The following is a 23,740-nucleotide window of genomic DNA, read 5'->3' on the forward strand; positions in this document are numbered from 1 at the left end:
CTCCGTAGTGGCAACTCCGCAACCCTGATACACTGTCGCTGCCTACCCACGATAGCGTGGGATGTGGGTCCAGCGTCAACACGTGTATGCTGCGAGACAACCTCGCATTTCCTCGCACATATTTGTGAAGATTTGCACGAATATACAGGCATCGCCAAGATAAACTTCGTAACGAAGATAACACAAATAAAAACAGCGTCGGGAAGTTAAAGTAGATTTTACAGGTCGTACTAAGTCCCAAAATTTGATGTCGATACTGCAGCCTGGTCCACTTCTTTGCGGATAAATCCTGAAAATTAAAAAAAAAACGCCGCTGCCTAACATTTCCAATCGGCTATACCTGTGTTTCTGCTCCTCTCCGTCAGATGGCGACAGGGTCGAACGCGGCGTTGCAGAGTGCGACTCTGCATTCAGTTCCACTTGTTCACTTGGTTTCGATGTCCTCTACAACGCCGCATTAGACTGTTTTGCCATCTGACGGAGAGGAGCTGAAACACAGGTATAGCCGATTGGAAATGTTAGGCAGCGGCATTTTTTTCTTTTTCATTTTCACTGTTTATCCGCAGAGAAGCGGAGCAAGTGGCAATATATCGACGTAAAATTTTGGGGCATAATACGTCCTCTAACATCTAGTTAAGCTTCTCGACACTGTTCTTATTTGTTTTTGTTGGGCAGCTAGAGGTAAACAGTAGTGTTCTTCTCTATTTCTTATGTTCTTATTTCTTATTCTCTCTATTTCTCATATTCTTTATTTCTTATGCTCTTATTACGTTCTTCTCTGTTCATCTCACGATGGAGGGCTAACTTCTTTTCTAGGGCTCGTCCTCGAATAACTTGCTCCAGACGGTCCCACGCACCTTTGGCGCTCGTCTGGTTAATCACGTAGGTGTCTGGCTACTTGATAGCGTCTGAGCGATCACATTCAGATCTTCCTCATCCTTCTTGTTCCAAGAGCTTCTGGCTTCCGTGGCTGTCGGCGGATCGTCCTCAATCGCTTTCCACAGACCTTTCGTCTTAAGGTAGACTATCATCTTGAATCTCCGAGTCGGGTAGTTGTACCCTTCCAGCTTCTCGACATGGGAGCTCTTCGAAGCCTCCTCCATCTTCAATGACTTCCGGGGCGACTTCTCAAAAAAGCAGTAGCAATGTTGCGGCCGCTCAAAGTCTTGCTCTTGCTGCAGCTGTGACTGCGCTTTGGCCCATAACCTTTGTTGGGCAGCTACAGGTGGACGATAGTGTTCCCGGTAGTTCCCGTTCCCGTCGCCGCAGAGGACGAAGGCGAAAAAACATGGCAAAGTCGCCAGCGATCGGCCGAGAGCTCGTCCAGCGCCCACTCTGGATGGCAAAAATGCGATTCATCGGCGGCCCTTGGGGGCACGGCTGCGTAAATATGGCAAAATCCAATCAGCGGTGATCGGCCCAGGGCTCATCCAGCGCCCAGTCTGGATGGGAAGAAACGATTCACCGTCGGCCTTTTTGGCGTACGGCCGCGGTAAAATGGCAAAGTCCATTCACCGACGATCGGCCGAGAGCTCATAAAGCTCCCACTCTGGATGGGAAAAAGCGATTCACCGGCGGCCCTTAGGGGCACGGCCGCGTAAAAATGCAAAGTCCAGTCAGCGGCGATCGGCCAAGGGTTCATCCAGCGCCAAGTCTGGACGGCAAGAAACGATTTACCGTCGGCCTTTTTGGAGTACCGCCGCGGTAAAATGGCAAAGTCCAGCCACCGACGATCGGCCGAGAGCTCATACAGCGCCTACTCTGGATGGGACAAAAACGAATTTCACGATTTTCACGATTTCCGTCGATTTTCACGAGTACGGGCAGAAAAAACGGCGAAGTCCAGTCACCGGGAAATCGCCATGAGCTCATCCAGTTTTTTGGGGGAAAAAATGACGAATAAACGGCTGGCTGGGGGTGAGGCGCGCGACAGCGCATTGGGCTTCGCCACTCAGTCAGTGAAGGGAACACAAGTGTAACTGCCCATGAGTTTTATCTTCGTTACAAACTCCGAAGTTTGCCATGGCGAACCCTGTACATGATCACAAGGAGGCATATTCTCTCGTTCCAAATTAGGAGTATCAAAAGAGTGTCATTCATTGCACACTGATTTGCCTTGACGGGTAGAAATCCAGCGAACCGGTAATTATTATGAAAGGAGATGCCCTCAGGACGAAAGCCGTCGATGTTTTAAACAGAGACTGTTCTTCTTCAAAGATGGAACGGGAACGGAAAAAAAATCAGCAGAACAATCTCAGTCTTGATGATTTACCAGCTCCCGTGGCATAGTGATTAAGACTTACGGCTCTTGGACAATGCGCAACCATATATTAGCTCTATAAATGAGTTGGACACATTCTTCCGAAATGAGATATAAAGTTAGTTTGGCAGTCAGGTACTCGTTATTTCCCAAAAAAACTGGGAAGTTCAAAACGAAACCGAAACTTCCGTGTGTACCCGCTCTAACCTCCTGTACTGTGCGTAATGCCACCGGTAGTCAAGTGTGGGCCACCGGATGTTTTCCGTGCACGGGCTTTGTAAGTTCTGCCACATGGATGACCAGTCATCTGCTTCTTCAATCTCGTTCTAAAATATTCACCATCGGTACATGCAAAACTTACAGAAAGCCCACTGAAGTGAAGTGAAGCCCACTGTTGCTAGACTGATTTTTCGTGGAGGAGCGCCAAATTACTTATAGGGAAATATTAGGGACGTGACATCCGAATCCGAGAATCCTCGAGTCCTAGGCAGGGATTCGAGATTCGTGAGTCCGAATCTCATTGCCCAAAACAACGAGTCGAATATTTCGAATCTACCAACGACTTTCGTTTGTTTCTTTTTAAAATGGGCGCCCCCAGGCCTGCTTTGCCGGCGGCCACAGGGGCGCGCCAAAACCACAACATCAAGCTCCGATATTAGAAGTTTAAAACTAACACAGCTTTGGTTCGATTGTTTCTTAGTTTTATGGAGGGTATTCAGACTCTTGAATTAATGTATTTTCTGTAGTCGATGAACAACATGTCAAATAAGTTACACTTAGGAAGAACCCGAAATTTGTTCTCGCTAAACAAACATATCAAATTCTGCTGCAAAACATTTTTCAGTAGGAGAGTTTTCTCCCTTGCTTTTTAAACTCTTTTCGGGGGAAATATTCGAAAGATACGAAATTCGTAAGCTTTGTAGATTCGTAGAACCTTTCTCGAATTCGGATTCGAGAAATTCTAAATTCGTCCTATATCTAGAAAATATCCCTTTCTAATTATCTGTGCCACTTTAGGGTGAGAAATGTTATTCAATAAAATATCATACGGAACAGACTGATGTCGCACAGTTCCTTCGAGACGTTTTTGGTGTGGAGTCTCCCTTTAATGATTGCAAGGTGTGAGACTAGTGTCGTCATTGCCGAATTATTTGCCCGCATGATATGCTCGGCAGGGGTCTTCTGTCCTGAACCGATTTAAAAGCGCCGACGCTCGCTTTCCGCCCGAACGTCACGCAACATGAGGTGGTAACATGTAAAGGCCTGTATGTCCCTGTCTCCCCTGAACCAAGTACTAGTAACATGCTGTGCAGGGGTTAGCTCTGACGTGTTTTAATGTAAAGTTGAGCTCTGATGTTGAAGAATAAGCAAAACACTCATACACAGCCGTTAAAAATGCTGGAATCTTTATTTGACCTGTCGTCGCAGGACAGTTTTACTCGGAAGTCTATTCAGGATAAACGCAGTCCTTGTTGACCTCAATAACATCAGCTGCTGTTTTGGCCTGCCTTTGAAGTTCCTCTGCGAAGCGTTCTTCGCAGCACTGAAGAGCCTGGCTGTCGTCTGCGCCGGCGCTGTACTTAAAGAGTTCCAGATCTGCGAAACATTGATATGGTATCACGAGGCTCGTAAAACCATGATGACATGTGATCATTAATCAACAGCAATAGAGTAAACAAACGCAGGCCACTGTAAGCTTTGAAACTATAGCCGAAACATAAATCGTTGCACCAGCTTTTAGTACATGAAGGTGATGATGATAGGAGAAATAAAAAATGGAGATGTGAGCTCGCTCATTGCACAGTCGCACAGTTCGCGTTGGAATAGCTCATTTACAATACTTTGCGTTCCGCAGCAAAGTTGCTGCAGTCTAAGTTGCATGTTGGCACACGGGTGTGGCATTAGGTGACATAACTGGGCAGGTAGGTTTTGACAGTTATCTATAGTCACCTGTCGTTTTCGTGACGGATAGATCTACAACACGAAAAGTAAATATGTACAAGTCAATTATAACTTTGTTAATAGCATGTTAACGGCTATGGCACTTTTCATTGAACCGCAGCGAAATAAGTGCAGAACATTGCAATTGTTGTAGAAAGATACACGCCACATGTCATGATATACAACGTTTTACATGATTCAGTGGGACTTCGAATGAATGCGAATGACTTGCGATCATAATCACGTAATGCCGAAGTAGAATGAAAGTAACATTCTTAATTAAAAACGTTTCCAGAGGCGGTAGTGTTGCCTGTAACAGAATTTGGTGTTCACACTTTGATCGCATGGAGTGAGAGGCAACAGTTACATTGTGTTCCTGGTTATGTCCGTGTGTGAGTACGGGAAAGGGAAATAATTTCTCAACCAATATAAGTTGTGCAGTGATATGTACCGTATGTAGTAGATACGTACACAGCAGTGGCGTAGCCAGACCTCCAAGGTAGGGGGGCTCGATACGAAAACTCGCCCCCCTCCCCGCTGATCCTGGGTGCGACAACACACACATACTTGTGCACACCGCAAAATGCGGTTGAAAAAAAATGAACGAAAATAATTGATGTGGACGTTCACAATACGATTACATAGGCTGTTATGTCCAATGAGGTGGTGTCACGAGATTGGAACTATTTTGAAAAGCTCATACTTTGAAAACCATTCAAGAGTGTTGCTTAGATAGACGCCATGAACTGCAAGAACTTTCGCGATCGTCACATTGGTCCCCCCCCATATCTTATTTTCTCCTCGAATTTGCACGATTTGCGTGGGTCGGGTCGTGGCAGGTAGGCGGGGCGGGGGTTAGACTAATAATCTTTAAGAATAAATCCTTTAAGAAAACCTCTCTCAAAATATATTGTTTCACAATAAACTGCATCAAATTCCCCGATAAGGAATCAACCACGCAAAAATCCCCGCCCAAAAAACAATCGCTCAAGAATCCACCACGAAAATATATCGCTAAAAATAAACTGCTTAAAAATATATCGTTAAAAATAAACTGTTTCAAAATATATCCAATTGCCCAACACGACAGCGGTAGGATAGATGTGTATCTCTACGCAGAGGATAGCACTAAGACATAGCTTATGTTGGTGGTTTTTGCCCTTGTTAGCTCTCACCCTCTACCTAGTGTTCTGTCAGGGCTGCCATATTTGTTCTGTGTGTGTGTTGTTGCTATGTTTTCCTTTCTAGCGTAGAAAAGCCTATGCATTATATGCATGTCCCGCGTTATTTCGCTTGAAAAAGCGTCGACGGGAACTGTGGCAGTGCTGAGCGCTCGTTCGTTCGTGCGTGTGCTCTGAGTTCACTTTACACTGACGTTCAAGTGAAGCACGCTTGCTTCGTGTATCGTGTGCTTCGTGTATCACTCGTCCGATGTACGAAGTATACTCATGGCAGGAGTCCAATTAAATTCGACGACTTTGGGACTATTTGTCGAAGCGGATTGTCTATTTCACTCGCGGCCATACCACGTGACAGTAGCAACCGTATGGTTGATTTGGGGGGATTCTCAAACGATTTATTTTTAACGACATATTCTTCACCGGGGATTCCTTAGCGTTTTTATTTACACGGGGATATTTGAACGATTATTTTTGTGCGTTGACCTTTAAGCATATATTCTGGGAGTTTTATTATTAACCGTGCCTACTTACGTGTTTATTCTTGAAAGGTTATGTTTCAAAGTTTCAAACGGGATACACCCGGCGGGGCTCGAGCCCCCTAGCCCCCCCCCTCGTGGATACGCCACTGGTACACAGTGAGGTGCATATATCTACTCCCCATTCTTATAATATAGGACAGAACCGATGCAAAGTGCATAAAATTATTGGAGATCCGAATAGTTGATATGTTACTTCGTTAAATGGTGTAACTCCACGAAGTTTGAATGGAGTATCGCTCCGTTCGAATTTTAATCGCGAATAGAGTTTTAACGCTGGACCAATGTGGCACTGCAAGTGAAGGTCACTGTAGCCCAAAAATGAACCTTCGACGAGCAACTTTTTTGGAGTTATTAGGCCTCCCCGTATTTTTCACCTTTAAAATGTTCGTCAAAACTGGGACGCTGGCAGGCCCTTATCCATTCTCCCCCTCTCTACAGACATAGGAAAGGTTCAGAGTAAGGTTCTCGCCATACGAGAAACTCTGGAATAGCTGTTATTGTTCAGGGTGTGGGACACAAAAGTCGATCACACAAGAGCGGTTCTTCTCGAAAATAGGAAAGGTTCAGGTGAAGGTCCTTGAACCATGAAAAACTCTCAAAGAACGGTAATCTTTTGTGCGCTGGGTAAGTTGCCTTAGACGTCGATCAAGGTTGGGAATAGATGTGTTATTGGGACTTCTTCATTTTCAACCTATTTTCATCCGACATCGATGTGGTTTAGTTTGCACAATACGTCCCTCCACAATCAAGTACCACATTACAGATCTGTAACACCGCTGAAAAAAGGCTAGGACGCGCGAAACCTACCAATCAGCGTTGTTTCTCGGTTAAGCCTTTACGCACAATATTGTCGCAGAACCTGCTACGTAATCGTGGCCCGTATTTAGTACAAGCCAAGGGACAGGACAGTACCAGACCTTGACAGTGGCATTGTTGCGACGATAACATATTCCGCCCAGTAAGAGATTTTTCTCTTGTCATTGGTTTCAACGCTTCTTTGGTCGAAAGATAACTTGGTCTCAATCCAGTTTAACGTGAGACAACAAGATAATTACTTACGTGGTCCATCCTTGACATTTCCTCCATGGAAAAGTCCAACAGCGCAGTTCTTGTAGTCCGAGTAAAGCAGTGTGGTATTAGTTTCGCCAAACCCTGTCAACAGAAAAACAATACATACATGACAGGATATATACAATACACCAACGTTAACTTACAGTGCTGGACAAAAGTTTACGAGACAGGCTCCGGCAAATATCTTTTCTCAAAGTAACACCCTAGCAGCAAATGGGACCGTACGGACCTACAAGCATGCGCCAAGGTAACGCACATGAGTAACGCAAAAGTAACGCACAAGGTAACGCACATATGTAGATGTCCGCACGGAAAAATTCGCTGCTACCATGTAGCTTCCAGGAAAGAATGCACTGGGGCGTGTTCCGTAAACCTTTGTCCAGCGCAGTAGAGCATTCCCAGTCGCGTTCCGCAAAAAAAAAATCATTCATTGTTGTTCAAAAAACATTGTTTACGGTATGCCAGCGCTATACTGTCAACAATAAAATGCTTAACTACCCTGCTCTCTTCTTTTCGTTTCAGCCGGGTCAAAAACCCCACTGACCTACAAGGACTATGACCTCACCCCTGGTCCTGACACAGAAGCATTCTGGGATACACCCCATTGACAACCGCCGTGGGGCGGGAATTTGTCCTACTAGAATTGTGACGGCATTGTAAAACCCCTTATCAGCCTCGTAGTTACATTCAGCTATTTCGTCCTGACGAAAGCGCAGCTTACGCCGTAATGAATACGTCGCGCCTAGCTTTTATAACTTTTAAGCTTTAGTAAACCCTGTTTGACTACTTCCCCTTTTGTCTTCCGTCTCCCATTGATCTCAACGTTCGTTATCTATATATATATATATAAGCAGGAAAAATCAGAAGACGACAAAGAGCTTACAGGAAAACACAAAGGGGAGTTTATTAACACATATAGGGATAGGGGTCGACGTTTCGGCAGTCAGCGCTGCCTTCGACGGGACTAGGGTTTGGTGACAAGAACAAGCTTTATATATGGGAGAGGGTTATGTACAAGGGAAAGAGAGCAGCGCATGCGCTTTTGTCATGACAAATGCAAACCCTTATAATGCACCCTTATAATGCAGGAAAAAAAGCCATTAAATAAACAAGTAAATGACACTAGACGTGTTTGAAATTCAAAATTAGATTAAGATGGCTTCTATGGCTGCACGCAGAGAAACAGATACTCATGGAACGATGCGACAGCACCAGAGGACACGTGTTTCGCCGTGTTTGCGGCTCGTCAGCTCTGGGTAGCTGCGCATAGTGCGGAATTGGCAAACCAGGGGTCGCTCAGCGAGCGATATACACCTGGGAGAGTGACTGAGCACTCATCAATGCCACAGTGCAAGCCAGTGAATTATAATGCAGGAAGAAAAGCCATTAAAGAAACAAGTAAATGACACTAGACGTGTTTGAAATTAAAAATTGCAGATAAAGATGGCTTCTATGGCTGCACGCAGAGAAACAGATACTCATGGAACGATACGACAGCACCAGAGGACACGTGTTTCGCCGTTTTTGCGGCTCGTCAGCTCTGGGTAGCTGCGCATAGTCCGGAATTGGCAAACCAGGGGTCGCTCAGCGAGCGATATACACCTGGGAGAGTGACTGAGCACTCATCAATCCACAGTGCAAGACAGTGAATTATAATGCAGGAAAAAAGCCATTAAAGAAACAAGTAAATGACAATAGACATGTTTGAAATTCAAAATTACAGATTAAGATGGCTTCTATGGCTGCACGCAGAGAAACAGATACTCATGGAACGATGCGACAGCACCAGAGGACACGTGTTTCGCCGTGTTTGCGGCTTGTCAGCTCTGGGTAGCTGCGCATAGTCCGGAATTGGCAAACCAGGGGTCGCTCAGCGAGCGATATACACCTGGGAGAGTGACTGAGCACACATCAATTCACAGTGCAAGCTAGTGAATTATAATGCAGGAAAAAAAGCCATTAAAGAAACAAGTAAATGACAATAGACATGTTTGAAATTCAAAATTACAGATTAAGATGGCTTCTATGGCTGCACGCAGAGAAACAGATACTCATGGAACGATGCGACAGCACCAGAGGACACGTGTTTCGCCGTCTTTGCGGCTCGTCAGCTCTGGGTAGCTGAGCATAGTCCGGAATTGGCAAACCAGGGGCCGCTCAGCGAGCGAAATACACCTTGGAGAGTGACTGAGCACTCCCCAATGCCACAGTGCAAGCCAGTGAATTATAATGCAGGAAAAAAAAGCCATTAAAGAAACAAGTAAATGACACTAGACGTGTTTGAAATTCAAAATTACAGATTAAGATGGCTTCTATGGCTGCACGCAGAGAAACAGATACTCCTGGAACGATGCGACAGCACCAGAGGACACGTGTTTCGCCGTGTTTGCGGCTCGTCAGCTCTGGGTAGCTGCGCATAGTCCGGAATTGGCAAACCAGGGGTCGCTCATCGAGCGATATACACCTGGGAGAGTGACTGAGCACTCATCAATCCACAGTGCAAGACAGTGAATTATAATGCAGGAAAAAAGCCATTAAAGAAACAAGTAAATGACAATAGACATGTTTGAAATTCAAAATTACAGATTAAGATGGCTTCTATGGCTGCACGCAGAGAAACAGATACTCATTGAACAATGCGACAGCACCAGAGGACCCGCGTTTCGCCGTGTTTGCGGCTTGTCAGCTCTGGGTAGCTGCGCATAGTCCGGAATTGGCAAACCAGGGGTCGCTCAGCGAGCGATATACACCTGGGAGAGTGACTGAGCACTCATCAATCCACAGTGCAAGACAGTGAATTATAATGCAGGAAAAAAAGCCATTAAAGAAACAAGTAAATGACAATAGACATGTTTGAAATTCAAAATTACAGATTAAGATGGCTTCTATGGCTGCACGCAGAGAAACAGATACTCCTGGAACGATGCGACAGCACCAGAGGACACGTGTTTAGCCGTGTTTGCGGCTCGTCAGCTCTGGGTAGCTGCGCATACTCCATAATTGGCAAACCAGGGGTCGCTCAGCGAGCGATATACACCTGGGAGAGTGACTGAGCACACATCAATTCACAGTGCAAGCTAGTGAATTATAATGCAGGAAAAAAAGCCATTAAAGAAACAAGTAAATGACAATAGACATGTTTGAAATTCAAAATTACAGATTAAGATGGCTTCTATGGCTGCACGCAGAGAAACAGATACTCATGGAACGATGCCACAGCACCAGAGGACACGTGTTTCGTCGTGTTTGCGGCTCGTCAGCTCTGGGTAGCTGCGCATACTCCATAATTGGCAAACCAGGGGTCGCTCAGCGAGCGATATACACCTGGGAGAGTGACTGAGCACTCATCAATCCACAGTGCAAGACAGTGAATTATAATGCAGGAAAAAAAGCCATTAAAGAAACAAGTAAATGACAATAGACATGTTTGAAATTCAAAATTACAGATTAAGATGGCTTCTATGGCTGCACGCAGAGAAACAGATACTCATTGAACGATGCGACAGCACCAGAGGACCCGCGTTTCGCCGTGTTTGCGGCTTGTCAGCTCTGGGTAGCTGCGCATAGTCCGGAATTGGCAAACCAGGGGTCGCTCAGCGAGCGACATACACCTGGGAGAGTGACTGAGCACACATCAATTCACAGTGCAAGCTAGTGAATTATAATGCAGGAAAAAAAGCCATTAAAGAAACAAGTAAATGACAATAGACATGTTTGAAATTCAAAATTACAGATTAAGATGGCTTCTATGGCTGCACGCAGAGAAACAGATACTCATGGAACGATGCGACAGCACCAGAGGACACGTGTTTCGCCGTCTTTGCGGCTCGTCAGCTCTGGGTAGCTGAGCATAGTCCGGAATTGGCAAACCAGGGGCCGCTCAGCGAGCGAAATACACCTTGGAGAGTGACTGAGCACTCCCCAATGCCACAGTGCAAGCCAGTGAATTATAATGCAGGAAAAAAAAGCCATTAAAGAAACAAGTAAATGACACTAGACGTGTTTGAAATTCAAAATTACAGATTAAGATGGCTTCTATGGCTGCACGCAGAGAAACAGATACTCCTGGAACGATGCGACAGCACCAGAGGACACGTGTTTCGCCGTGTTTGCGGCTCGTCAGCTCTGGGTAGCTGCGCATAGTCCGGAATTGGCAAACCAGGGGTCGCTCATCGAGCGATATACACCTGGGAGGGTGACTGAGCACTCCTCAATGCCACAGTGCAAGCAGGTGAATGATAATGTAGGAAAACGACAGAGCCACAGAGCTTCGGCCATTTTTGATTTGTATATGTACTTGCTGGCTTGCACTGCGACCTCCAAAGGTGCGGCCGCTGTTAGCGCCGACCCAATATCGTATCAATACCCTGCTCCGGAGTGGAAGCCAGATTTTTTTTCCAAATTTCTAAAGTCGTTGTTATGATTCCTCATTCGTTTTCAAGTGAGATATTTCACGGCTATGTTCTGTTCGTGTAACTGATCGTGGGAATACCGCAATCTTAAAATTTGCTTCCGAAGTATCCCTTTAAAGGTTAATCACTAATAGATGAAGTTAGCACATACGACTTTGTCTCCGAGGAGGCTCGACTTCCATGCGAAAAACAGTATATTGTTTTCATTGTTATCTCACAATTCAACTTAAAACCCCTCCATTAAAAATCTCATTGCAAGCGATGCAACACTCTACTTCTCAGAGTTCGACTTTGTGATAACCACTGAAAGCAATATCTCTAGGAAACCCCCTGATAGGGTAATTAAGAAATAATCCACAGACTGGTATACACAAATTCTATTTGGCGCTTTTCTGTTGCATATATTTTGCTCTCATTACGACACAAAAGTATCCGCAGACATTAACGAATAGGGTCATTGTTAGTAGTAACTACTGTATCAGGCCTTACTAAACCTACTGGACCTTACTGGACCGTACTGGACCTCACCTGAATCACTGTCAATAGCGTTTGAGCCTTGGCCATCAACCGTCCCGGTCGTTACCTTTACCCTGCAAAGCAACAGCCTAATGGTGAGTACCCTCGAGGGGTTGATAACCGTAGAACATCCAAATACATATTTTGTAACAAACTCATTTTTCTCAAGTATCCTAAAGGTGGACACTTATAATGTTAGACAATAAAATGTTAATGAGATAAAAATTATTTTACCCTTACTAGTTTGGCATTTTGCTACCATGTGTTCGGTTTAAATCACCACGTCTACGCAACGCAAAATAGTTGTTGAAGCCTTAGAAAACGGGAACAGAACGGTAAACCATTAAAGAGCGATTCACTTAACACGGATTTAAGTTTTCCAAATATTTCGGAATATACCGGCTTTTTGTTAAAATTAAGACGTGTTTTGTATAAAAAGGGAGCAACGTAAGTTTCGTTTTAGCAGGTTGGTTTTGGGATCATGCGGACTTTTTGTGGCATCCTGGCCGTCAAGTGCATAATTCATTCAAATATTTAATTTTCAGCAGATGGCGTGCGCAGGCGCATCGAACTTTGCACGCCATCTGCTACAAATTATTTTTCTTTAGACTGTTTGGAGGAAAATCGAGATGACAGAATGAGAGCCTGTCCTTCTTGACAGCCTCCACATCGAAAACACACATCATCCTGCCAGCTCGTAATCTCAGTTATCCGTCTCCAACCTTCGATCTGTCGGCCCCCTAAACTAAGATGGACGCGCGCCAAACGTGCAGGAGGTACAGCCCACTGATCTCTATAGTATAGGCTGGATCGCGCATAGGGGCTCCACAGCGTGGTCACCGGCCGCCATATTGGTGGGCCCATCGCATCCTGTCGTCTGCATTTAGTTCAAGCGGTGCTGCCCGTATTTTTTTAAATTTCTTTTAAATTAAAGGGCATGTAATGCCAGTTTGTTGCAGCTTTGAGTACATTTCACGCGGGCAGAGAAAGAGGCATAATTTTTCGCAGGTAAGCTCTTTATTTTGAAGAAAAATCTGTTTATTCGTATCGCGTGCATCTGACAACTCGGACTTGTTTGCACTTCGCTGGTGCCATTGCGTACTAAGATAGTATGTGTGACTGCTCCTACAGATCTCAAGACCATGTATTTTCTATAAACAATGCGCTTGTGCTTGCAGGTTCCCCTCACATTCACTCAGCTGTGCCGAAGAACCGGATGCAGAACCTATGCCAATATGCCAATTTGTTCCACTGTTCCTTTAATCTGTAAGGTACGGTGGAAGCAAATAAACCGCTGTGTTAACCTCGTATGTGCAGTCGCTCCTACAGCGTGTGTGATAAGTCATGCATGTGCATGCTCTTCGTGCACAGCGCTTCGAACTTCTGTAATGAAATACGCTGACAGCTGAACAACTGCAAAGCACTCGTGACAATAACGTTATTTTGAGATGAGGAATAGGGAGTTTCATCGCCAGGGTCTATACTCCACCTGATTGCTGGTGGCGATGTGGTGAATAAAATAACGAGCCCCTTCAGAATAAGGGTCGAGGTCTTCTTGTAGCACACACACACAGACACTCGTAGAACATAATACGATAATGGAAAAAGTCAAACGACAACAGTACAATACCAAATCACATAATAACGAACGAGAACCGCGGAACACCACACGCAAACCGAACAACAAACGAAAACAAACAAAAAACACAAAAACGGAGATACCTTACGATAACAGACACTGTGAAACCTTTCTCAGTAAAAATAATTAACTTTATAGGTTGACATTCACCAAATTCACCTTCATGCGTATCCATGCGTATCTTGCACCCATTTGACATTTCAACAGTGGACGCCGTATGGGCGCTGCCTGTCGTTGGGAGGCAAGTGCGTTCGCCGTTTGCCATCGTATCCGGGTATTATGGTGCTTTAAATCGTGTTGTAGTGTCTTTCGACACAAGCGTCGGTCTACGAACAGCCACCCGGATTTCAAACTGAAGTGTCGTTGTGAATTCTGGCTCGATGAACACATTCTAGCGCCGTCTAGCGCCGTCAGATTTGCGTAGCCGTGACAATAAAATAGGATTCATGAATCAACAACATTTTATGTTTGGAGTATAACACGCAAGGACACGATGATCAAGAGATTGTGCGCAAGTATGTGACAGTTGTTCGTTGTTGGGAATACGCTGTGTCGATGTGTGTGCTTTGCCAGTTTGAACTTTGTTGGAGTGTGCCAAGAAGCGCTACGCAATGGGCATAGTACTCTCAGTGCATGTAGATGTGTCAACCTGCCGATTGTGTCAGTGTAATTACTCAAATAAATTACTCCTCATCACAACACTTTTCACCGTAGTTTTGGAATTACGGAATAAATTTACGCGGTGCATGAAAGCTAGCAGACCTAGAAGTCAGGGGCAGCCGGTTCAGACCAGTATTGAAAGCAGAAGTCAGCAAGTGCCAGAGCCGGTTGGGCTGCGACCCGTGTGGAAAGACTTCTGATTGGAGGATTGAAGGAGCAGGCGCTGCATTCTCATTGGTCGTGTGCCCAGTCTTGTTTGAATTTTCCTATACTATGGGATCTATGGGGAGTTGCAGAGAGCTGGTACAACTCTCTGGTCCCACGAGAGGGGCAGGCTGACGTAACGAATTTCTTTCACGATTCTAAGAGAATGCGACGACTGGTCACAGATGATATCAGCCTACAGTGAGTTAGATTGAATGGTGTTCAATCGAGAGCCGGAGAACGTCTCCGTCTTTACAGTGCTACATAAGATTAACTTTGGAGCCAACAATGGTAATGACGTCATCCAGACAGCAGCCTCATAACAGTGAGGTCACCATGACGCCATTGGATAAGATACCTAATCAGTGATGCGATGATCACGGTTAATTTGTGACATATCTTTGATAAGATTAACTAACAATAATGACGTCATGGTTGAAATAGCGACCGAACCTAGATCTTCTAGTTCCAAGCCAAGACAAGGAGTGTGAACCACTGGTCCATTGCCTCAAAATTCATAGGAGAGTCCGTGTTGAACTAGAACTATGGGGTGACGTAGTTTGATTTGTTTAGGACAGATGGCGCCGTGGAGTTGCTATAGTTCGTTTAATAACACCCTGAAGAGATGACACCACTTCTGCCAGATTTTAAATTTACCGCCTAGTCTTTGAGTCTGTTCGTGTCATGTTCAAGGGATGGCGCTACAACGACCCATACACTTTTACCTCATGTTCAGGTTCAGAATTAAACGAGCTCAGCCAGTGCAGATGGAAAGTGGGAAGTTATTCTGGCTGAGGTGAACATCCTATTTGCAACTGATGTTCACCAATTGTCAAACACATCCGTAGGTGTTGTGTTTCATTGCGTGTGAGAGTAACTTCATGGCGTGTTGGACTTCTAACTTCACTGTGCCAAAAGGAGACGATGAAAGTTACTATGACGAGAGAGAAGATGCGACACCGAAGGCAAAACAGAGTTGAGTTTGAGTTGAGACTAAATAGAAAACACACCCTATCCATTTCGCTCTTTTATGATGAAGTGAGGAAGACTTAGCATTGAGGACCAATTTATTTCTTATTGATTTTGTATGTTTCTTTTCTTTTTTTTTTTTGTTCTTCACAAATAAGTCGATGTTTCGAAAGGACCATATGAAATAGAGTTACATACTTCGCAGTGGAATGGAAGCCATGCTTTATGGCGTCGTCAACAAAACACACACGCACTTTGTATCAAGTTGCATGGCATCGAAAGGAGTTGAATAGTCAAACACCTAACTCATTTGCCGTGAGCATTCTGTTAGTAAAACGAAAAAGGATCTCGTTAAAAATGAATGGTCTGCATGAAGCGCAGAATACATTTCATTGATTGACATAAATAGCGCATTACATAAGACTTTTTTTTTTTTCAAAAGGATCAATATTCCCGTTCCATTCCATTCATTCTCAAGTTCGCTGGACCGTGACTGAGCCATTCGACTGCGGTGTATTCAACGGCGGTTAAGAAAGCCTGTGTAACCGTGGATATATGAAGCCTAAACCATTATGTTTGGCGTCGACCGAAAATCTGCCCGTTTTTTTTTTCGGCTTTTTTTCTTCCTCAGAAAAGTGCTAATTTTAATCATACGTTAAACTCATTATGGCTACCAGCGTTCCTTCCACGACTGCGGAAGCTCCGAAAGCGTGACGTCACTTCCTAAAAGGAGGGCAGAGAGCTGGGAAGGTGCCGTTCAGGCGACCAGCACGGCCGCGGCATTCATTTCCTAAGGGGTCGCAGTTGTTGGTTCAAAGCGCAGTGATATTTTCTCGTTTTTTCAGGCAGGCAATTCCGGCATACTCTGAACATCCGGCGTCGGAGGAGGAGGAGGAGTGTCGTTGGGAGGAACCCGAGAGGTCTGCCTGCCTGATTAGGCGGCATGTTTCTCGGGAAGGGAAAGGTGGTGGAGAGGAGGAGAGGAAAGGGTGAAGTGGAAGACCGAGCGGAATCCGCTCGGGGGAGGATAGCTGCGTCCATGGGCCGACTTCAGGGGAACTGTGCCGGCATACGCCTATTACACATCTGAGGGAAACCCAGGAAAAACCCCAGACGGCACACCCGGCCCGCGGATTCGAACCGCGGACCTCCCAGTCTCCAAGCGCACGCGTTACCGCTGCGCCACCGGAGCTGGTAACATCCGGCGTCTGCTCTTACTACGCGAGCATTTCGCGCGGGGTAACTCGAGACCATGGTGAGGAGGAATAAAACGGCACTATATTTTCGAATGGATGCGACATGCCTTGAAACAAGTTAAGACAGCATATCTTTATTTTTTTCGAAGTGCACGTGCGCTATATGCAGACATGTGCGTAACGCGTTACTAGTAATTGCGTTACTTGTAATCTGTTACGTGTTAAGTTTTCCAGTAATCAGTCACTTTACTGTCAGCGAAATTTAATTTTTTGATTAATTAATTACATGTCCGAGTGGTCGATCACTCAGTAATTGATGGCTATTCCAACAGAGATTTACCTATCTTTCACATGTTATGCGTGCCCCAAGTGAACCCCTCGTGTCGTCAGCCCTTGTGGGACCGTTCTACTGTAGCAAGCGGAGGTCATTGTAATAAGGATTTGGAATTTCGGAGTCTCTTTCCCTAATCTATTCCTACACCAATGTGGTGGTACCAGGAGCTTTTGGGGCTTTGTGAGTCATGGGGAACTTCCACGCAATGCTGTCCCACAACCGATCAACATCTTCCCGTGCGATAAATACAGTAGACGTACAAATCTACTTGTCCTACGCGTGTTTGTGTTTCGTGAAAAAAAACGGCTAGGAAGCAAACGAGCTGATGAGGATGATGCATGATGTAAAACTGATTATGTAAAATTTTCAGCTGTGTTTGAGACTTCGTGTTTGTGTCTGTCCCCTCGTGTTCCTTAGTCTCGGGGTTTGACATCATGCATTGTTTTCCGTGTTACGTCAGCTCTTCCGCTATTGAACTTTCTTTCTTTCTTTTCTTTTTGTCTGGGGCACTCAAAGAGAAGTATAATTTGCGTCAATGTAGAGACTGGAGTAACGACGGTTACTTTTCTGCTCGTTACTCAATTACATGGAAACGGTAACGGTAAGGGATTACTTTTTTCGGCTAACTATAGTTACTCACCATTCACCAGTTGTCTTGTTCTTGAACCCGAAGGGATAGGGTGCCGGCCACTGAGTGTCGGCCGGTGGAAGAACCGTGTACAAACAGGTTAGATCTTGCTGGCATGTCGTTTTCACCAGATAAAGCTTTCCCGAGCCAGGTCCAACAATGCTCTAAATTGGAGATCGAGGACAGTACTTGGTGAATATATCTAAAACACACCAAGCAGCACAGTTGTATAGAGGTGGTGGTGGTGGTGGTGAAAGGGCTTGCCGTTGTCGGCCTCACGTATGTGGGCAACGTCACGACTGACGCCCTGGGGAAATGTGCGTCCTGGGCCGACTTCTGGGGGAACTGTGCCGACATATGTCTGAAAGCGTCTGAGGAAAACCCAGGAAAAACCCAGTTGTATAGAGCACCACGAATACGGTAAACATAAACGGTACACGACATACTACGACATATTCACAACAATTTTCTTAATCTGGCAGACTACTTTTCTTTGGAGACAGCTGGTGCGTGTATTATTCCACAAATGACCTACTTAAGGGTCGTAGTGTGAAAGTAATTACTGCCAGTTTCAATTAGCTTCCATTATTAATCTATTCACTTTTGAAAATAAGCTGACGTGAATTGTATTGTTGTAGAGCGTACCCTTAACGTCCCCGGTGAGCAAAATTTGAAATCAAAGCGACCTTCTGTTCTACCCCTTGCGGAGAGTGACAGATGAAATATGCGCGCTGACGGAGGGAGGCTATTATCAGCAGCTAGTGTGAAACCACGGTCCAGCGAACTGGTATTATAAAAGCAATTAAGTTGTCCCACGGTCACTTGATACCGGCGTCGTTTTCAGAAAAAAAAAATCCACTGATAGATCGTCCGCAAAACATTCGTGAAGGAACACCATTTTTCTTTATTTCGTTCAATACTTCACCTCCAATGTGAGGGGGTGAAAGAGCACACCATCGCCTCTTGCATCCTAGAAAAAAATTAAAAGGAAACAGAAAATGCAACCCATGATAAGGGCAGTTCCGATAGAGTCACCCGATACATTTGTTTTTGTTCTGTTTCCGCAAGTTAAAGCTCATCTCATGAGGCGGCACTGTGCTCCTTTGGCCTCTCACATTAGGGGTGAAGGAAAGACGCGTCTCCTGAGATGCGCAATGAACAAAATAAAGAAAAAATACGGTGTTCCTTCGCGATTTCTTTTTTTTGCGAACAACTTATCCAACAGATTTATGTTCTGAAAACGGCTCCGGTATCAGGTGACCGAAAGAACCAGATGTTCTCGTTGGGACAACTTTGTAGCTTTTATAACTAAAAAGGTAATCATTGAGAGTTCATTAAAGGGACTATGAAACGATTTTTTTCTTCGTTTCGTTCGAAAGAAGACATTTTTCTGAGTCTAGAACCGAAATTTTACTTTCGTCGCGCGAGCGGATTTCTCGGGAGCGAATTTAAACGGAGCGGCGAAGGGAGGACAGCTAGCGCCGCGCCGTGGCGAGCTGCCGAGCGGAGACACAACGGGCAACTTGACGCGACCACGGCCGGCTCAGCAACACGTCATCGTGACGTGTTGCCGAGCCGAGGAATCCCGCCAGAAGCATGCGCCGTAGGATCCCGCGTACGCGTTCATCGGGAGTGGAAATCTCCATGACAGCAGCTTTCGCGTTCGGCAGTGGCGGCAGCCACAGCGCGAGCTCGCGGCATTACTTGCCGTTGTGCAACACCGGTGATGTAACGGGGAACCGAAGTGCGGTCCGTACAGTTACACCATCGGCAGGGAAATATGCGCGGGAGAGGAGGAACGCGGAAGAGACATTTCCAGCGCGCGCTCCTCGCAGAGTGGAGCGATTTCGTCCGGAAAAATTTGTGCCATATTAGTTTCTCTGCGGGAAGAACTGTTTCCACCGAAAAAAAGGATGGGGGTTCGGGAAATTTCATAGTCCCTTTAAGATATTGCCTTAGCAGTTTGCTAATGCCCTCCTAAGGAGTGCCCTTCAGCATATGTTATATTGCAATTGCTTTATCATCGGAAAATGTGATATATGTATTGTTAAAAAATAAGTTCGCATTTAGCTGGGTCACCCTGTATATAAGTACAGTTATACACGGTATGAGATGAGAAGTGACGATGGGTACGAAATGAATATAAACACAAAATAAAGGAGACGAGGACAACAGAAGTAGGATTATTAAGTAAAACAAGATTTATTGTGAATTAGACTAGTTAATTAAAAAAGCTCAAGGAAATTTACATTCAGTCTACGTTGCGGCGGAGGCCTCGCCTTCGACGGTATTAATTGGCCTAATAGGGCCCCCAAAAGTCACAAGTGACGTCACAATCTAGAAGGTCCGGCCACTTGATGGTTATCACGAGACCGGGTTCTGGAATGTTCTTTGTAGTTCCGAAGGTGAGGTCATCGTCCTTAATGGTCATGGTATATGAATCAGGACGATAGCCGCCGACACTTCGAACATAGACTGTTCTTCTGGTCCCAGAAGAACAGTCTCTGTCTCATAAAAATGTCTGGTTGACGGCATACGGCTCATGGTCATCACCAACCAAGAGCATATGTCGTTTTGTACTGCCGCTAATGTACTTTTTTTTTTAATTTCAAGAGGACATAGAATGTAGAAGGCATCTAGCGGAGTAAAAGATACCCATGGCCATGTGGATCCTGGTACATGCGCTTGTGGAGTAACGGTTTCAGAACGCACACAAGCAGTTTGCTCACTGAACCAAACAGTATAGGATGTTGCTTTAATACCGGGAGAAAATAGTGAATAGAAATATCGTACGACACAGTGTGGGAGCATAAACAGTTTTCACGGGGGATGCGTGAAGCAGTGTCGCGTAATATTGTGTGCATGAACCATTGTGTGTTACACAAGCCATGCGGGCACGCCCACCTCAGAGACACTTTGAGAAGCGTACTACACAAAGGTTACTAATGTGGTGGATGCTTCTTTGTTTTTCTTCTTCTTTTTGGCCATGATGATACATCTTCGGCGGAAATGAGGATGTCTTTGGCGTAATGAGACACATTCGGCCGTAATGGGATTTTGTCCGTAATGAGACAATTGAGCATTAAAGGATTATCGGCCGTAATGAGATGTTATCGGCATTGAGAGGGGAACTGATGGAGTCGGGAAAGGCTCCCCTTCACAGCTCTTCATTACTGCGAAGTGAGATTGGACGGCACTGTGCTCGTCTCAGCGTGCCTATATTGTCGAACGTTCTTTTCAACTGTTGTTAGTGGGACAGGGAGGGTCTCTTTTACTGGGTTGAGGTATTTTCTACACGCTTGTCTATTTATGGCAAGACAAAAAGGAAATCGCAAAGACAAAACTAGGCATGACTTTCGTAATCTGAAAGTTACTGAAGTAATTCTAAACATTTCTTTTTGCTGAACAGCCACTGAGGTTCGCGACAGGTTACATAGGTTGCAGACTTACTTTCCGGGCGTCGACAGTACCATCTTCACAAGTACATTGGGCTGTTGCGACAATGCAGCAGCCAGCGATGAAAACTACCACTTGAAGCATCTTGAGCGTTCTTGCTGGTGGAAAATCAGAAAATCTGGGAATTACAATATTTGTGCTGAATACACTATTTAGAACAGCCTTTTTACCATGTCACATTATGATGAATTCGCGCCTCAGTTCGTGCGAAGCGAAAATAATTAATCGAATCAGACGCTTATCACACTATCTAAGTAATAAAAAAGACTACATGAAGCTGTTGGAAATGGTCGTGAAAGACCTGACGCGTTAATCTGATTAACTTTGATGTACAGTAACTACGAGAAGGGGGGAAACACGAAGACAAGCACGAGAAATTATCGATTCTGTCTCTGGTCCTCCTACTGTGTCTCCAAGTTACTTTTCTTCACGTTTTACCAGCTTTCCTGCATGTTGAGTCCTAACCACTGATTTACAAATTTATTGTTTATCAACAGATGACTTGCGTCGTAGAAATGTATATTCTTTTTGGCCTACTGTTCTACATAATTTAGGCCACTTTTGGTCTGGTACAGGTCCCGACAAGAGTTTACGGAACACGCGAGCGGTGTATTTTCTCCTCGGTACGACACCCTGGCGGCAAGCGGAAGCTGGCGAAATCTGGCCAGTTCACTGCCTCAGAGGGGTGGACGACTGCGCTCTTAGCGACACACAGCGGTAGTTTCGGTATGATTACTGTTGAATGTGCCCGCGAAGTGAGTTGGACTTAACTGTTGTGCTCGTCAACAACTCGTGACTCACGTCAGTTGTTTATCAAACCATCAGTTATCAATGTCAGCGTCAATTGTTTATCAGCTCGTCACGCGTCGTCCATAATAAAGCAACTGTTTACCAGATACCTTCCCAAGCAGCAAAATGCACTGAAAGTCGAGTGCAATAGGGGTGGACGGGTAGATGAAAGGCCTTGAACAGGTTCATGAAACTAGAGAACATTGATAAGACACATACCGTCCACCCCTAATGCACTCGACTTCCAGTACATTGTGCTGCTTGGGTTTCTTTCTCTTGTCTACATATCATGGCTGTCTACATATCATGCTTGTCTACATATCATGCTTGTCTACATATCATGGCATAATAAAAGCAATACACCGTAAAGTGTTGCCACTATGATTCATCCTTGTTATCACGATGATAGCGGCGAGCTCCCTGTCTCAACAATCGGTGAATCACGTGTTGTTGGCGAGCACAACAGTAAAATCCAACTCACTTTGCGTGCACATACAACAGTAGTCATACCGAAACTACCGCTGTGTGTCGCTAAGAGCACAGTCGTCCACCCCTCTGAGGCAGTGAACTGGCCTGATTTCGCCAGCTTCCGCTTGCCGCTAGGGTGTCGTACCGAGGAGAAAATACACCGCTCGCGTGTTCCGTAAACCTTTGTCGGGACCTGTACTAGGAACAAAACACAGGTGCAGGAGGACGATGTAGGCTTGGTAGGCATCGATGTAGGACGATGCCGGTTCCCCGCAATGTAGAACACAACCACACAACTCCGCTAACAACTGTTTAATGAAAAATTCATCCGACCGGGCAAGTCTTTTAAAATCGGGTTAAACAACATAACACGATGACATATATGGAACATGGGAAATACACCCCCCCCCCCCCTCCCCCGGCGGTATATAGAAATCTCTTCCACGCTTTTACACTGTCCTGATGATATCTCTTCAATGCTTAGAGAAACTGAAGGTTCACTAATTCACTTTCTTCCGTGTTTCCGTATCGAAAAGGCCTCAAACGATTATATTTCTGACCATGTCTAAGAAAGACCTTTTACCTCAGTCCTTTTGAAACCTGGAGAGGACTCCGTGAAAACCTAAGCGCACAGAGGAACAAGCAGCACAGCAGTGTTAAAGCAAACATACAGCAAGTTTTTTTTTTTTTTTTCACCTTCTTGCAACTAGAGAACACCTTCAGAAAGAATCATCATGCGGGGGATGCACTCTATGCACTCTCTATGCACTATGCCAATCGGTATTTAAGTTACAGTTTGTACTACATAAGCAAATTAAAAAATATGTAAACAACGAGATTTGGCCGAGGCAGACCAACAATTAGGAACGACATTTGACAAGAGATTGACAAAGGTGGGCAGTACGCCGTTCATCGTTGAAACCTGAATACGTGCAAAAACATTTAAGTATGTGACAGAGGTTGATGTCTAGCCGAACCAGCCCACATTTTCATAAAAAGAGAAATACAAAGAGGGCTATGCTTATGTACTTTTAATTATAAGGTGACGGTAGGAAACACTGCAGTATATATACAGTATATAGATTAAGCGGGAAAAATCAGAAGACGACGAAGAGCTTACAGGAAAACACAAAGGGGAGTTTATGAAAACATATAGGGATAGTAGTATAGAGTATAGATAGGGACATAGAGCATACACAGCGTACGGTTGTGTACGTGAGTTGCGGCTTACCTGTGTTCAACCGAATGCGGTTCAAATGCAGAATGCTGGCTACTTTTTATGCCTGTCCGGTTATAGCTATTCGACCTTTCACTCGCCTGTATGTTGTAACTGACCTTTCAGTTTACTCTCTGCCGTAATTAGCCCTCGAAAGTCTGAAGTATATTTCTTTTCTTTTTTTTTTTTCGCGCGCGTTTGTGTGTTGATAAATGTATTTCCACATTACGTCTTACGGTTTTCACGTGACAGAAGTTGAGT

At 45.0% G+C, this 23,740-nt stretch overlaps 1 protein-coding gene across 3 annotated transcripts; it reads right to left on the bottom strand.

Annotated features, from left to right (window-relative positions):
• Positions 1-3,645: 3,645 nt before the first annotated feature.
• On the bottom strand, positions 3,646-23,517 carry LOC135372707 (uncharacterized). 3 transcript variants are annotated; one of them, XM_064606203.1, is made up of 6 exons: positions 23,495-23,517; positions 21,001-21,124; positions 17,563-17,714; positions 11,933-11,994; positions 6,981-7,073; positions 3,646-3,856 (listed from the first exon to the last, which is right to left on the bottom strand). In XM_064606203.1, the coding sequence occupies exons 2-6, from the start codon at positions 21,088-21,090 to the stop codon at positions 3,708-3,710; spliced, it is 546 nt and encodes a 181-aa protein (XP_064462273.1). In that variant the 5' UTR covers positions 21,091-21,124; positions 23,495-23,517; the 3' UTR covers positions 3,646-3,707. The 3 variants fall into 3 exon arrangements, with proteins under 3 accessions (XP_064462273.1, XP_064462272.1, XP_064462274.1); XM_064606202.1 differs by lacking the exon at positions 23,495-23,517 and adding an exon at positions 22,847-23,477; XM_064606204.1 differs by lacking the exon at positions 23,495-23,517 and adding an exon at positions 22,847-22,887 and having other exon boundaries at positions 21,001-21,104.
• Between the last annotated feature and the right edge of the window lie 223 nt (positions 23,518-23,740).

This window comes from Ornithodoros turicata, unplaced genomic scaffold (genome assembly GCF_037126465.1).
Source record: "Ornithodoros turicata isolate Travis unplaced genomic scaffold, ASM3712646v1 Chromosome161, whole genome shotgun sequence".
Lineage (NCBI taxonomy): Eukaryota > Metazoa > Arthropoda > Arachnida > Ixodida > Argasidae > Ornithodoros > Ornithodoros turicata.